Consider the following 16,898-nt stretch of genomic DNA (forward strand, 5'->3'; position numbering starts at 1 on the left):
TTTTTTGTTTTTTATTATCAGTGTCATTATTACATTCATTGCGTTTAACTAACAAGGGTTTCTCTTCAATGTTTATCAGTGAGCTGCGATCTACTAAGGCATGGTTGACCAGACCTTTTTTTTAGGTCAAGCGTGAGAGACTCTAGTATACTTTTAGTATACATCTTTGTGGGTTTAAAACCATCCCCCTGCTTTTGATTTGCTTGTTTCAATGTCTTTTAAAATCCTTGCTTGATAGTGGTCAGTCCTGCCTTTTTTTTTTGTCCCTCCTTTTTCAGAGCAGGGACCAAGTATCATTAAGCTTGGGACTTATCCCCCCCCCCTCCCCCTCCCCCCCCCCCCCCCAAACACCTCCCCTTTGGTTCCTACTCGTCTTACGGTTGAGCTGAGTTTGCCCAACCTCCTCTTAATGCCACAGTTGTGTTGGTGCTGGCTGTGCTCTCTCAGCCCCTTGAGCACGGTGCAGTTGCATCCTTCTTTCCTCTGCAAGCTCAGTCTGCTCCCTTTTACTCACCGCATGGGCCTCGCACCACCCACCTTCCCCCTGCACGCATGTGCAGCCTGCTACAGTGAGCAGTGAAGTATTACTGCTCGCTTGTTTCTATTTCTCCTGTGCTTTCCGTGCTCATTGGAAGGTTTAATCTTCAGCGCCCCAAGCCCCCTTGTCTTTGGATGCCTCCTTGGGGGCGGTGTGGCTTTCCTGCCAGCTCTTCGGGAAACCTGACAGGGCCAGGTCAGGCCATGAACCCCCCCCCCCCCCCGAACATCATCAAAGGCCTCGCCCCTCTTACCAAAAGCCCGCATGGCTGCCCAGGCGAAAAAAGTGCGAACATCTACTGTTATGTAATTATTACACCGCTCTTAATGTTTTTTTTTTTTATTCGCCAACTTGGGCCCACTCGCATGTCAAAACTGTGGCTGCTACGCTTCTTCAGGTGGCTCTGCTGGAAAACAGTTCATTCTCACTGTTTGCAGACAAAGGGTTTGAGGATGGTGCATGGAAGTCTAAGACTAGAGACTAAGAGGAGATGCTCTTACTTCAGTGATAGGCTGTCTCAAACTGAGCAGAAGCAGGTGGTACAAAGTAACAGCTTGGGCAGCAGCTAACGTTCCTCCCACATGGAAAATGGTCAGAACATGTGACAGCCTGAGCAGTGTTTCTCTCACAAACTCATCGGATGCAGTTGCATCTGTGATCGGAGTACTTGTGCAGAACATTGAACAACATCAAAATCATTAGTATCGTGGACGTGCAGATGCAGCACTTTACTGCAGGAGCTTACTTTAATATACTCGCTCTCGGTATGTAAATGCCAGTTTTTCCAAAATAAAAAACGGACTGCACATCTATACATGTGCATAGTTTGGCCTCCAACTGATATGGAAAAGGGAGTACGCCAGCAGACTCATCGAGGTATGCGACATGAACATAGCAGACTTAAATGGACAATTGCTTCTGATTTCTCAGGTTCTCTGGGAGTTTTGAAGTATTCTTGCGAAGTACTGATGGCTATGAGCTTGGCCATACATATTCATTAGTGCTTTTCTCTCCTACCACTGCCTTCTCTCTATATTCCTTCTTCCTCATGAGTCCCCTTTTTACGGTCGGGCCCGTGAGCATGCACTAGTGCATGCGTCTTGCTTGGTAAACCAATCTGATTCACCCCACATAAAGACATGTTCCCCGTCACTAGTGCACAAGCATGCTAGCCACTGAGCTTGCAGTTAAAGCAGAGCATTCAGGGAACCACAGTCATTCTTCTCCATACAGTGACTTAGACAGCAAGAACCAGAATGCAACTGTCAATACCAGGAAGGCAGGAATCAGAAATGCTAGTGGGAAGTAGCAAAATGGTCACTCTAAGGTCAAGACAGCCTCATCTGCTATTGTACATTGGTGCCAAAGGCACACACTGGAAGTGCACTTGCCAGTAGGGTCTCAGCTCTCACTCAACAAAATTAAGTTGTCTACCCAGGACCAGTCCCTCCATATAATTACTGAAATGCAAGTCTGAAACTGACTACCTTGTGACAAATGATTGCCACGGCAGGAAAGTACGTCAAAGTGCAGAGCTAACTCCAAACACCTCTCGCCGCTCTTAAGAGTGCTAATACAGAGAGTGCAAAACCCATACCTAAGCCGCCCCCACCCCCGCCCAAAAATCATTACCCGGTCAGAGTTGCCCCAATTTACAAACATGGGTCGCTTTTTTAGCCATTCAATTCTTTAAATAGGGCCACTTTTTTATTTTTTTATGCTATTTGATTTTTGAATGAGGGGACCACTGTTTTGGTTTCCGGGCCTACTTTCTGTTCCAATTCGACCATGTAACCCTCCCCCAGCTGTTTGGAAATGTGTGTGTAGGAAGTTGGCTATGTACTATTTCAAAGTAAGGAATAGTATGCACAGAGTCCAAGGGTTCCCCTTAGAGGTAAGATAGTGGCAAAAAGAGATAATTCAAATGCTCTATTTTGTGGTAGTGTGGTCGAGCAGTAGGCTTATCAAAGGAGTAGTGTTAAGCATTTGTTGTACACACGCAGGCAATAAATGAGGAACACACACTCCAAGACAATTCCAGGCCAATAGGTTTTTGTATAGAAAAATATATGTTCGATGGCATCTGTCGCTGTAGATACGCATGTTCTGCAATAGCTCGCCATCTGGTGTTGGGCCGGAGTGTTACAAGTTGTTTTTCTTCGAAGAAGTCTTTCGAGTCACGGGACCGAGTGACTCCTCCTTTTGTCTCCATTGCGCATGGGCGTCGACTCTATCCTCGATTGTTTTTTTTCCGCCATCGGGTTCGGACGTGTTCCTGTCGCTCAGTTTCGGAACGAAAAATTAGCTAATTTCGGAAGATTTTCGTCGGTATTGTTGCGTTCGGGATCGGCGTACTTAGATTCAACACCGCATCGAAGATCGAAGAACTCCGGTGCCCTTCGGGGTAGTTTTTCGATCCTCCGTCGGGGCCTGGTCGGCCCGACCGCGTGCTGAAGAACGCCGATGGAACGGACCCCGTTCCGTTTCTGCCCCAAATGCCACAATAAATACCCCTACACAGACCAACACTTGGTCTGCAACCTGTGCCTGTCACCTGAGCACAGCGAAGACACCTGCGAGGCCTGTCGTGCGTTCCGGTCCCGAAAAACACTCCGAGACCGTCGAGCCAGAAGACTTCAGATGGCGTCCGCACCGACAGCCCACCGAGAGTTCGAGGAACAAGAAGAGGAAGGTACCTTCTCGATCCAAGACTCCGACTCCGAAGGATTCGACGATACACAAACCGTGAGTAAGACGTCGAAAACCACACAGAGACACATTTACAAGGCCCAGGGGACGCCACTGCCATCCGGCCATGGCTCCACCCATAAATTCGGTGACCGACCGTCGGCACCGAAAAAGGCCCAAACAGTGCCGAGATCGTCCGACTCCGGTCGAGACACCGGCACGCAGCCTTCTCGGGACCGAGAAAGTGCTGGAGACAAGCCTCGACACCGAGATGCCGGTGTGGACACGGCTCGACGCCGAGACAGCGGCACCGAAACAGATCGACGCCGAGAGGTTTCGGCCCCGAAAAGGAAAAAAGTCACCTCTGAGCCGAAAAAACACGCAGACAAAGTTTCGATGCCGAAACAAACTGCAAGCGACCCAGCTTCAGGCTCTTATACAGAAGAGCACTCGCTAACCTCCCAAATGCAGAAGCATAGATTTGAGGAAGAGCTACAAGCAACTGATGTGGACCATACGCAAAAGCGTATCTTCATTCAGCAGGGGACAGGAAAAATAAGCACCCTTCCCCCCATTAGGAGAAAGAGAAGGTTGGAGTTCCAGACGGAACAAACACCACAACCAAAAGTGGTGAAAAGAGTTACACCACCACCCTCTCCTCCGCCCGTGATTAACGTTTCACCAGCACAAACTCCATCACACTCCCCAGCTCACACCACCATGAGCCAGGGTGACCAAGATCAGGACGCATGGGACCTATACGACGCCCCAGTGTCAGATAACAGTCCGGAGACATACCCTACAAAGCCATCTCCACCAGAAGACAGCACCGCGTACTCTCAAGTGGTGGCTAGAGCAGCACAATTTCACCACGTAAGCCTCCACTCAGAACAGGTCGAGGATGATTTCTTATTCAACACACTCTCCTCCACCCACAGCTCATACCAAAGCCTGCCTATGCTCCCTGGTATGCTCCGGCACGCAAAAGACATCTTTAAGGAGCCGGTTAAAAGTAGGGCAATCACACCAAGGGTAGAAAAAAAGTATAAGCCGCCTCCTACGGACCCGGTTTTCATCACTACACAGCTGCCACCAGACTCTGTCGTTGTAGGAGCAGCTAGGAAAAGGGCCAACTCTCACACATCTGGAGATGCACCACCCCCAGATAAAGAAAGCCGCAAGTTCGATGCAGCTGGTAAAAGAGTCGCAGCACAAGCTGCAAACCAGTGGCGCATCGCGAACTCCCAGGCACTACTTGCGCGCTATGACAGAGCCCACTGGGACGAGATGCAACATCTCATTGAACATCTGCCCAAGGACTTACAAAATAGGGCAAAACAAGTGGTTGAGGAGGGACAGGCCATCTCCAACAACCAGATACGCTCCTCCATGGACGCTGCAGATACAGCTGCACGGACAATTAATACATCTGTAACTATCAGAAGGCATGCATGGCTCCGAACGTCTGGATTTAAACCAGAGATTCAACAAGCAGTTCTCAATATGCCTTTTAATGAAAAAGAACTGTTCGGTCCAGAAGTGGACACAGCGATTGAGAAACTCAAAAAAGATACGGACACTGCCAAAGCCATGGGCGCACTCTACTCCCCGCAGAGCAGAGGGAATTACAGCACATTCCGTAAAACGCCCTTTCGAGGGGGGTTTCGGGGTCAAAGCACACAAGCCAGCACCTCACAAGCCACACCGTCCAGTTACCAGGGACAGTATAGAGGTTTTCCGGGACAATATAGAGGAGGGCAATTCCCTAGAAATAGAGGAAGATTTCAAAGCCCAAAAACCCCTACTACTAAACAGTGACTCACATGTCACTCACCCCCTCCACACAACACCAGTGGGGGGAAGAATAGGTCATTATTACAAAGCATGGGAGAAAATCACTACAGACACTTGGGTTCTAGCAATTATCCAACATGGTTATTGCATAGAATTTCTACAATTCCCTCCAAACATACCACCAAAAGCACAAAATTTAACAACACACCATTCCAATCTCCTGGAGATAGAAGTGCAGGCAAAAGAATGCAATCGAATTAGTGCCAAACACACAAATAAACACAGGGGTTTACTCACTGTACTTTCTGATACCAAAGAAGGACAAAACGCTGAGACCAATCCTAGACCTCAGAGTAGTGAACACTTTCATCAAATCAGACCACTTCCACATGGTCACACTACAAGAAGTATTGCCATTGCTAAAACTACACGACTACATGGCAACTTTAGACCTCAAGGATGCTTATTTCCATATACCAATACACCCATCGCACAGGAAATACCTAAGGTTTGTATTCAAAGGAATACATTACCAATTCAAGGTACTGCCTTTCGGATTAACAACCGCACCAAGAGTCTTTACCAAATGTCTAGCGGTAGTCGCTGCACACATAAGAAGGCAGCAAATACATGTGTTCCCATATTTGGACGACTGGCTAATCAAGGCCCATTCGTTCATACAGTGCTCAAATCACACAAATCAAATCATACAAACCCTCTTCAAACTCGGGTTCACCGTCAACTTTACAAAATCCAACATTCTGCCGCGCAAGGTACAACAATACCTAGGAGCCATAATAGACACATCGAAGGGAGTAGCCACTCCAAGTCCACAAAATTCTAAATTTCAACACCATCATACAACGCATGTATCCAACACAAAAGATACAGGCAAAGATGGTATTACAACTCCTAGGCATGATGTCTTCATGCATAGCCATTGTCCCAAACGCAAGACTGCACATGAGGCCCTTACAACAATGCCTAGCATCACAGTGGTCTCAAGCACAGGGTCACCTTCTAGATCTGGTGTTAATAGACCGCCAAACTTACCTCTCGCTTCTGTGGTGGAACAACATAAATTTAAACAAGGGGCGGCCTTTCCAAGACCCAGTGCCACAATACGTAATAACAACAGATGCTTCCATGACAGGGTGGGGAGCACACCTCGATCAACACAGCATACAAGGACAATGGAACGTACATCAAACAAAACTGCATATCAATCACCTAGAACTTCTAGCAGTTTTTCAAGCACTAAAAGCCTTCCAACCTATAATAGTTCACAAATACATTCTCGTCAAAACAGACAACATGACGACAATGTATTATCTAAACAAGCAGGGGGGGACGCACTCCACGCAGTTAAGCCTGCTAGCACAAAAAATTTGGCATTGGGCAATTCACAACCAAATTCGCCTAATAGCACAGTTTATACCAGGGATCCAAAATCAACTCGCAGACAATCTCTCACGAGATCATCAACAGGTCCACGAATGGGAAATTCACCCCCAAATTCTGAACACTTATTTCAAACTCTGGGGAACACCTCAGATAGACTTGTTTGCGACAAGGGAGAACGCAAAATGCCAAAACTTCGCATCCAGATACCCACACAAACAATCCCAAGGCAATGCCCTATGGATGAACTGGTCAGGGATATTTGCTTACGCTTTTCCTCCTCTCCCTCTCCTTCCTTACCTGGTAAACAAACTCAGTCAAATCAAACTCATATTGATAGCACCAACTTGGGCAAGGCAACCCTGGTACACAACGCTGCTAGACCTATCAGTGGTACCCTGCATCAAATTGCCCAACAGGCCAGATCTGTTGACACAGCACAACCAAAAGATCAGACACCCAGATCCAGCATCGCTGAATCTAGCAATCTGGCTCCTGAAATCCTAGAATTCGGGCACTTACAACTTACCCAAGAATGTATGGAAGTCATAAAACAAGCCAGAAGGCCATCCACCAGGCACTGTTATGCAAGTAAATGGAAGAGGTTTGTTTGCTACTGCCATATTAATCAAATACAACCATTACACACAACTCCAGAACATGTAGTGGGTTACTTGCTTCACTTACAAAAATCTAACCTAGCTTTCTCTTCCATTAAAATACACCTTGCAGCAATATCTGCATACCTGCAGACTACCTATTCAACTTCCCTATATAAGATACCAGTCGTTAAAGCATTCATGGAGGGCCTTAGGAGAATTATACCACCAAGAACACTACCTGTTCCTTCATGGAACCTAAATGTTGTCCTAACTAGACTTATGGGTCCACCTTTTGAACCCATGCACTCCTGCGAAATACAATTCCTAACCTGGAAGGTGGCATTTCTCATCGCCATTACTTCCCTAAGAAGAGTAAGCGAGATTCAGGCGTTTACAATACAGGAACCTTTTATACAACTACACAAAAATAAAGTCGTCCTAAGGACCAATCCTAAATTTTTGCCAAAGGTTATTTCACCGTTCCATCTAAATCAAACAGTGGAACTTCCAGTGTTCTTTCCACAGCCAGATACCGTAGCTGAAAGGGCACTACATACATTAGATGTCAAAAGAGCATTGATGTATTACATTGACAGAACAAAAAACATCAGAAAGACTAAACAACTCTTTATTGCATTTCAAAAACCTCATGCAGGAAACCCAATTTCAAAACAAGGTATAGCCAGATGGATAGTTAAATGCATCCAAATCTGCTACCTTAAAGCTAAACGACAGCTGCCCATTACACCAAGGGCACACTCAACCAGAAAGAAAGGTGCTACCATGGCCTTTCTAGGAAACATCCCAATGCATGAAATATGTAAGGCAGCCACATGGTCTACGCCTCACACATTCACCAAGCACTACTGTGTAGACGTGTTATCCGCACAACAAGCCACAGTAGGGCAAGCTGTATTAAGAACATTATTTCACACTACTTCCACTCCTACAGGCTGATCCACCGCTTTTGGGGAAATAACTGCTTACTAGTCTATGCAGAACATGCGTATCTACAGCGACAGATGCCATCGAACTGAAAATGTCACTTACCCAGTGTACATCTGTTCGTGGCATCAGTCGCAGTAGATTCGCATGTGCCCACCCGCCTCCCCGGAAGCCTGTAGCAGTTTGGAAGTTACCTTCAATTAATTATATATGTATCATCTCAACCTTAAATAGGTGCATACTTAGTCACTCCATTGCATGGGCACTATTACTACAATTCAACTCCTACCTCACCCTCTGCGGGGAAAAACAATCGAGGATAGAGTCGACGCCCATGCGCAATGGAGACAAAAGGAGGAGTCACTCGGTCCCGTGACTCGAAAGACTTCTTCGAAGAAAAACAACTTGTAACACTCCGGCCCAACACCAGATGGCGAGCTATTGCAGAACATGCGAATCTACTGCGACTGATGCCACGAACAGATGTACACTGGGTAAGTGACATTTTCATTTCTCGGTTTATTTTAAGAACCACAGGGTCAAGATTTACAAGTAATACAAATGAAAGGTATTTCAGGTAGGTACTTTAGGAACTTTGAATTAGCAAAATAGCATATACAGTTTTCACATAAATCACATATAGCTATTTAAAAACTAGACAGTGCAATTTTCAACAGTTCCTCGGGGGAGTAAGAGTTTGTTAGTTTTTGCAGGTAAGTAAACCACCTACGGGGTTCAAGTTTGGGTCCAAGGTAGCCCACCGTTGGGGGTTCAGAGCAACCCCAAAGTTACCACACCAGCAGCTCAGGGCCGGTCAGGTGCAGAGGTCAAAGTGGTGCTCAAAACGCATAGGCTTCAATGGAGAAGGGGGTGCCCCGGTTCCAGTCTGCCAGCAGGTAAGTACCCGCGTCTTCGGGGGGCAGACCAGGGGGGTTTTGTAGGGCACCGGGGGGGACACAAGTCCACACAAAGTACACCCTCAGCGGCACAGGGGCGGCCAGGTGCAGTGTGCAAACAAGCGTCGGGTTTGTAATAGAAAGCAATGGGAGACCAAGGGGTCTCTTCAGCGATGCAAGCAGGCAAGGGGGGCTCCTCGGGGTAGCCACCACCTGGGCAAGGGAGAGGGCCACCTGGGGGTCGCTCCTGCACTGGAGGTCGGATCCTTCAGGTCCTGGTGGCTGCGGGTGCAGTGTCCCTACCAGGCGTCTGGTTCTTAGAAGCAGGCAGTCGCGGTCAGGGGGAGCCTCGGGATTCCCTCTGCAGGCGTCGCTGTGGGGGCTGGGGGGGGGGCAACTCTGGCTACTCACGGTCTCGCAGTCGCCGGGGAGTCCTCCCTGAAGTGATTGTTCTCCAAGTCGAGCCGGGGGCGTCGGGTGCAGAGTGCCAAGTCTCACGCTTCCGGCGGGAAACGCAAGTTGTTTCAAAGTTGCTTCTTTGTTGCAAAGTTGCAGTCTTTGGTGAACAGAGCCGCTGTCCTCAGGAGTTCTTGGTCCTTCTAGATGCAGGGCAGTCCTCTGAGGCTTCAGAGGTCGCTGGTCCCTGGGGAAAGCGTCGCTGGAGCAGTGTCTTCAGAAGTGGGGAAGACAGGCCAGTAGAGGTGGGGCCAAAGCAGTTGGTGTCTCCGTCTTCGCTGCAGGGTTTTTCAGCTTAGCAGTCCTCTTCTTCTTAGGTTGCAGGAATCTGAGTTCCTAGGTTCTGGGGAGCCCCTAAATACTGAATTTAGGGGTGTGTTTAGGTCTGAGGGGTTAGTAGCCAATGGCAACTAGCCCTGAGGGTGGCTACACCCTCTTTGTGCCCCCTCCTCCCTTAGGGGAGGGGGGCACATCCCTAATCCTATTGGGGGAATCCTCCATCTGCAAGATGGAGGATTTCTAAAAGTTAGTCACCTCAGCTCAGGACACCTTAGGGGCTGTCCTGACTGGCCAGTGACTCCTCCTTGTTTTTCTCATTATCTCCTCCTGCCTTGCCGCCAAAAGTGGGTCCGTGGCCGGAGGGGGCGGGCAACTCCACTAGCTGGAGTGCCCGGGGTGCTGTAACAAAGGGGGTGAGCATTTGAGGCTCACTGCCAGGTGTTACAGTTCCTGCAGGGGGAGGTGTGAAGCACCTCCATCCAGTACAGGGTTTGTTACTAGCCAGAGTGACAAAGGCACTCTCACCATGTGGCCAGCAACATGTCTGGAGTGTGGCAGGCTGCTAAAACCAGTCAGCCTACACTGGTAGTTGGTTAAGGTTTCAGGGGGCACCTCTAAGGTGCCCTCTGGGGTGTATGTTACAATAAAATGTACACTGGCATCAGTGTGCATTTATTGTGCTGAGAAGTTTGATACCAAACTTCACAGTTTTCAGTGTAGCCATTATGGTGCTGTGGAGTTCGTGCATGACAGACTCCCAGACCATATACTCTTATGGCTACCCTGCACTTGAGGCTCACTGCTAGGTGTTAGTTCCTGCTGGGGGGGAGGTGTGAAGCACCTCCACCCAGAGCAGGCTTTTGTTTCTGTCCTCAGAGCACAAAGGCCCTCACCACATGGGGTCAAACTCGTCTCTCAGCAGCAGGCTGGCACAGACCAGTCAGTCCTGCACTGGACAATTGGGTAAAATACAGGGGGCAGCTCTAAGATGCCCTCTGTGTGCATTGTTTAATAAATCCAACACTGGCATCAGTGTGGGTTTATTATTCTGAGAAGTTTGATACCAAACTTCCCAGTATTCAGTGTAGCCATTATGGAGCTTTGGAGTTTGTGTTTGACAGACTCCCAGACCATATACTCTTATGGCTACCCTGCACTTACAATGTCTAAGGTTTTGCTTAGACACTGTAGGGGCATAGTGCTCATGCACCTATGCCCTCACCTGTGGTATAGTGCACCCTGCCTTAGGGCTGTAAGGCCTGCTAGAGGGGTGACTTGCCTATACTTCATAAGCAGTGAGAGGTTGGCATGGCACCCTGAGGGGAGTGCCATGTTGACTTAGTCATTTTCTCCCCACTAGCACACACAAGCTGGCAAGCCGTGTGCCTGTGCTGAGTGAGGGGTCCCCAGGGTGGCATAAGACATGCTGCAGCCCTTAGAGACCTTCCCTGGCATCAGGGCCCTTGGTACCAGTTACAAGGGACTTACCTGGATGCCAGGGTGTGCAAATTGTGGAAACAAAAGTACAGGTTAGGGAAAGAACACTGGTGCTGGGGAACTTAGCATCAGCAAAGGCAAAAAGTCAGGGGGTAACCATGCCAAGGAGGCATTTCCTTACAGTGTGTATATAGCAGCAGAGAGAGCTATAACAGCAAAAACTTTAAATGGTACTAACATCCCATCCTACTTAATAGTTATTGAAGCTGAGATGGTTAAAATGCCACCCTGACTTGTGAACCTGGCTAGTGCCCTCTTGCTGGGCACATTCTGATGTCAGACACTTCACAGGTTATTTGTTCCACAACTTAGTAGCGTAGTCATCTTCATGCCACCAAATGTTTGTTTTTAATTATAGCAGGTTGAGGCTTTCCTGCTGCTTATCATTGACAGACCGAGCACTCAAGCCACATCTGATCGCCTCTGAGACTCATCTCTTAGATGCAATGATCAGAGTTCATTAGCAGCTTCACACCTAATTAAAAGGCACTATTTTCAAAAGGGCCAGGAAGCACAAGGGGTGTTTACAAGTGTTTTGTTTCGCTGTTATAGAAGAGGCCAAAAGTGCATGTGCCACCCACCCTTCTTGAAAAGTTCATTCTTCTGGCACAAAGTGTGAACACATGTTCTGCCAATAGATATCTCCACAATGCAAATGAGCTAACTGGTTTGTCTTTGCGCCTAGACTGTATTGTAGATGACGGCGCATATGCAAACAGGTCTGAGTAGGGTGACAAGATGGCTCTATCACTGCAGCACCATTTAAACTTTCCTGGACGTTACTGTTACATGTCATTGTATAGTTATCAGGTGTGTAGGTCCAATTGTCAGAATTAAAATGAACCAAGACTGCAACTCCCAGTATGCACTGCTAAGTAAATGCAAAGTCCAGGAATGGAAAACTGGGGTCTCGGTGACATGGAACCATCTGCTCACAATCCCTTTGAAGGAAGTGCCAACTGCGTCTTTACTGTTGGTGGAGAGTTAGTGTGCCCACCACAGGCACCCATGGGGAGGGCAACAAAGGGTCCAGGAATTAAGTCACGGATGGGTTAGCAAGGTGCTGCTATAAAGACAGACCGAGCAACATCGGCTGTTCTGTCTGTCTCTGCAGCGTGCACATCCTGCACCCCCCCTGTCAGAAGTGTGTAACAGATTCCAGTATGCCCCTAAAGTATAAGTGTTCTTTAGTCCAACACAGACCAGCAGACTTCATTGTCCCCATTCTACAGTCTCTCAGACTGTGATTCCTTTAAGTCATATTCGGGGGGTGTAGCTTGGTCAGTAAGATTGGAGTGGGGGTGGTGAGCTTCAGAGTTTCCAATAACGGCACGGGCATAATTCGCAGTGGTATTAAAAAATAAATAAAAATAAAGTAGTAAACCTGCACTTACATCCAAAAGGTGAGACCTATTGGCTATGCCAACGATGGTCTCTTGTTCGTCCCACGGAGCATGGACTGAGTACAGTATATTTATGCTGTGGTTTGTCTGTCTATGGTATCAGGGAATACTTTATTATTTCTTTCCTACTAGCGTTTACACTGTGGATGCCTCAGCCCCGTAGCTGCTTGCATCTTAGTGGAGCATTTGGCCCTCTTCCCCTAAAGCCGGGAAAGATGAGCTGTCATGTTCAGATCGGAGCTGCAGGTCAGTGCAGACATGCTACCTTGTTTTTGTTTTCCATTCCGAAGGACCTCGGGTGCCCATTCCCGCACTTCTTGGCTTTTGGAAACCTTTATTTGAAAATATATATATATATATTTTTTTTTTTTGTTCCGTGGTCCCTGTAGATTCACTGAGTGGGTCGGCCCTCCCCACCCTCAATTAGTTGTTCTGGATAAATGTTATGTATTAATGCTAGGGAGAGGTAATTGGTTTTGCCTTCTCATTGTAAATAACTTTTTCCAAGTTAATCAGTGTTGGCTCTTGTTTCTTTTGTGTAGATGGATTAATCTAAGGCACCAGTTTTCAAACTGACTTGCACAAGTCCTAGCAACAGAGGACCATGCCTTGAAATTAAATTTTTCTTGTCTCATTTGATTTTCCCTCAGACAGACGTCAGGTCTGACAATGTCTTATGACAAATTGTTGTTTTTTTTTTTTTTACTTGGGGATTAGTGTTGCAGTTACAGAAAGTAAATTGAGCCTATCCCTGCATCACATCTCTCCCAGTCTCTCCTCTCAATTCCTTCAGTGACACTCCATTCATTTTTCCCCTTCTCACAACCATCCATCCATTGGATCCATCACCTCTGTCCTTTTCTCATCCATCCAACGTCCACCTCCTCTCATCCATTTCACGTCCACATTCTCTATCAATCCATTCATCCCCCTCATCACTCCTCTCATCCATCCATTGTCTACCTACTCTCCTCTCATCCATCATCCCTGTTCTTTTCTCCTCACCCAAAAAAAACACGATGTGGACACTCCAGCTGTTACATAAAATGGTTCCAGAAATGCATTGAACTAAAGAATTTCTGACTCTATTGAGGTGGGAGTTTCACGCCACACAAATAAACCATTCCAATCCAACACGTCTCTCTCGTGCACTCCCAACAACCCTGTTAAGTCTTCACCACATACAGTCACTAACCCTCCCCCCCTCCAACCCCACTGCCCCATCACCCCTCTAAACTCCCTGCTCACATATACTAAGCACAGTTTCTTTCCCATGCCTTTTCAAGATTTCTGCCTCAAATTCACGCTCTACTCTTAGGGTGTCTTCTGTGTATACAGGTACTCCCTCTTTGAGTCTATGGCCTGCTCGCTCCTTTCTTTTACAGACACCCCCCCCGTCTCTAGTTCATTCACCACTTCCTGCATAAACAACCTAGCCTTCTGTGCAGCTCACCCGTCTCTATTCCCATGCCACATAATTATAAAAACACAAATACACTTCACACAATTTCACAACTAACAATTCCAATACAACTCATAATTCCACTCCACACCATATATATCCACTACACTCCAAACCAAAACACAGAGGTAAACAACATTGTCATGTACAACACCAATGGCTCTAATTGCATTGCAAATGCTTGTTTTTTTTGTACCTTTATGATTTAGGAGACAACACATACTTACTTTGGGAAAATAAGTTTATTGCAGCACAATAGAGTAACAATATTGGAATGTATAGTAAAAAGCACTGACTTCATTCCTACAATCGTTCTAAGATTTTTTATTTTTTTTTATTTAACATGACGGGGAAATGGTAGGAGACTCACTATTTCTTTATCAAGGCAAGTGAATTGCTCACCTTGACCAGTATCCCAAAAGGGGGGCATGGGCCTTTCGAGCGAAAGCTTTTTTTGTGTGGCGCAGACTATAACCCACAATGTGGCGTGCTTCAGAGTTCCTCACCCTGTACAGATACCTAATTCTGGGTGGCTGTGGCCCTACCTTTTTATTTTATTTTGAGGGGGAGGGGGCACTTCATATAATCTGCACCTTTTATCAAACTGGGGCTTGAAGAGAGAAAAATTGAAATTGTAGTTTTCATCAGACCAGAGTTAAGCGCTCCGTTGGGGTGATCCTATGACACTAGAAGTTTCCTGTGGGTCCAGCAGGGTCTTTTTTCCTTCCCCCTCCCCCCCCACAATCCTCAAAAAATAGCAGAAGAGATTCCTAAATTAGGCTGATGGTCCAAGATGACATTAGCATATCTCATGAGGGTCCATGAGTTGTGTGCATGATACTGTCCTGCATTCACCTATAACTTAGTCTGAAATAACCTAGTTCTCATAATTATTGAAGGACTTGGTCTGTCCTGAAGAAAGCTGAACGGCCCGTGGGCATTTCCAGCTGAAACATGTTGGCCACCAGGTGGGGAGCTCATTGATCCCTCTAGCACTCCTGATCTCGTTTTTAACCATGTCTGCCTACTATTAAAAAAAAAAAAAAAAAAAAAAAAACAACATAGACCTTTTCAATTCTTTTTCTTTCTCTACAAGTCCCAACTGCTTGGAGAAAGAAAAAAAAAACGTGCATACTATTATATCAAGTGCCCAGATCTCCCATTTGGTTTCCTGGTCTAGGTGAGCAATTTGCTTGCTATGATAACTATTTTTTTTTGGTTAGTTACTTTAGTAGGGAGTTTACTCCCCTCAGTGGTCCAGCTTATTAAACTTTTCAAACATAAGTGTTTAGATCCACCACGACTGAAAACTACTTAGCCCACTCCGGTAGTAACACAAATAAAAATCCAACTATGTCAACCTTGAATTTGCAGGGCTTGTCTGGCTGTAAAACGGGTAAGGCAATTTAAGATTTTCATGTTCGTTCAATGCACATTGCTATTCCCATTCCACCACCGATACACAGAGCAGCTACACCACGCTTTCCACCGGTCCGCTGTAGTGCATACAGAAGAGTCACAAGAACGCGACAACCTGACATTCCGAGTGGGTGACCGAGAGATATGGCTCCCCCTTGACTGTTAACCTGCAAAAAAAAAAAAAAAAAAAAAAAAAAACAAGTAAACTGATTAAACAAGAATCAACTTAGTCTAAGCACCATATTTTTGTTGGATGTAATTACAAAAGCAAAAATTGTTTAACTAGTTTTAAGAGTTTTACCAAGGAAGAAACATTAGTTTATTTTGCTTTTTCAGGCACGTCTTTGGTTGCTTACATAAACTAGTTTTACTTTGGCGAAACAATCAACATTTTACACTAATCATAGTTCATGACTATAAAAATGTACTTATCCTCCCATCAGAAATATTTTAAATGCTCTCATACTGATCTGTCCTTTTTCCACTGGTTTGAAAAACCCTGTATGGCACAGGCATGACAATGAAGCTTTGAAAAAGAACAAGTTACTTACCTTCCGTAACACTCTTTCTAGTAGATATTCTTAATTGCAGATTCTTCATCCCTGTGAATTTTCCCCAGGCACAAGATCGGATCTGTAGATATTACTCAGCAATTCTTGCATGCCGGTAGGTAGCATTGTGTGGCTGCATGCTGGGTCTGTCCCACCCCACAAGTTGTTTTGGGGCCACCATATAACTGCACCATCGGATACAGAGCCCTAGGAATCATATTGTGCCAGTGTACAGATCTCTAATTTGTAATCTTTTTAGTATGGACCAAAAGATTCCAATCTGCCGAAATGGGAGGAGGATGAGTCAGTGAGGAATCTGTAGTTAGAGTATCCACCAGAAAGTCTTGTAGAAAGTAAGGATCTTGTTCTTCTGGCAGATACTTCTAACAGCAGATTCCTTGCCAACAAATACCAAAGCCATAACTCCCATGGTGGTGGGTCTGTAGAATGGCTCAGACTAGGAAATCCTGCAGGACCGAACAGATGAAGTGCTCCTTCTGTGGGCCTCGATATCCAGGCAGTATTGTTGTGAACTGATGCCCATGTTGCAGCCTGGAAGATGTCTAGAACAGGCACATCGCATGCCAATGCAGTGGTATCCGCTTTGGCTTGGTGGAATGAGCCTAGAGGGTTTCTAGAGGCTGTATTTTAGATAGTCTGTAGCAGGTCTTCTTCATACAAAGGATAATCCATCTGGTGATTGTCTGTTTTTGCACAGGTCTAACTTTTTTTTTGTTGGTCATTCACCTAATGGTCTTTGGTGCAATCAATGTAAATGCTCAGATTTCTTTGGACCTAGGCAATGTAGCTGTTCTTCCTCAGACCAATGAGGCTGGAGCTAAGAACTCTGGCAGGGTAATATACTGCTGAGAAGAGGCAAGGCGTTATAACCTTAGAGGAAAGCTGCCTTAATCTGTAAGACTATCTTGTCTGGCAAGAAGGTGGTGTATTCACTGTTGGGCAGGAG

At 46.3% G+C, this 16,898-nt stretch overlaps 1 protein-coding gene across 1 annotated transcript in view; it reads right to left on the reverse strand.

Annotated features, from left to right (window-relative positions):
- Window positions 1-14,184: 14,184 nt before the first annotated feature.
- Window positions 14,185-16,898, reverse strand: part of ACAT2 (acetyl-CoA acetyltransferase 2) — a 177,296-nt gene continuing 174,582 nt past the window's right edge. The window contains exon 9 of the mRNA XM_069235140.1: window positions 14,185-15,547. Within this exon, the coding sequence (XP_069091241.1) occupies window positions 15,377-15,547 (171 nt within the window). The 3' untranslated portion in view covers window positions 14,185-15,376. The remainder of the gene's footprint in view (window positions 15,548-16,898) is intronic.

The sequence above is a fragment of the Pleurodeles waltl genome, chromosome 5 (assembly GCF_031143425.1).
Source record: "Pleurodeles waltl isolate 20211129_DDA chromosome 5, aPleWal1.hap1.20221129, whole genome shotgun sequence".
In the NCBI taxonomy this organism is placed as follows: Eukaryota; Metazoa; Chordata; class Amphibia; order Caudata; family Salamandridae; genus Pleurodeles; species Pleurodeles waltl.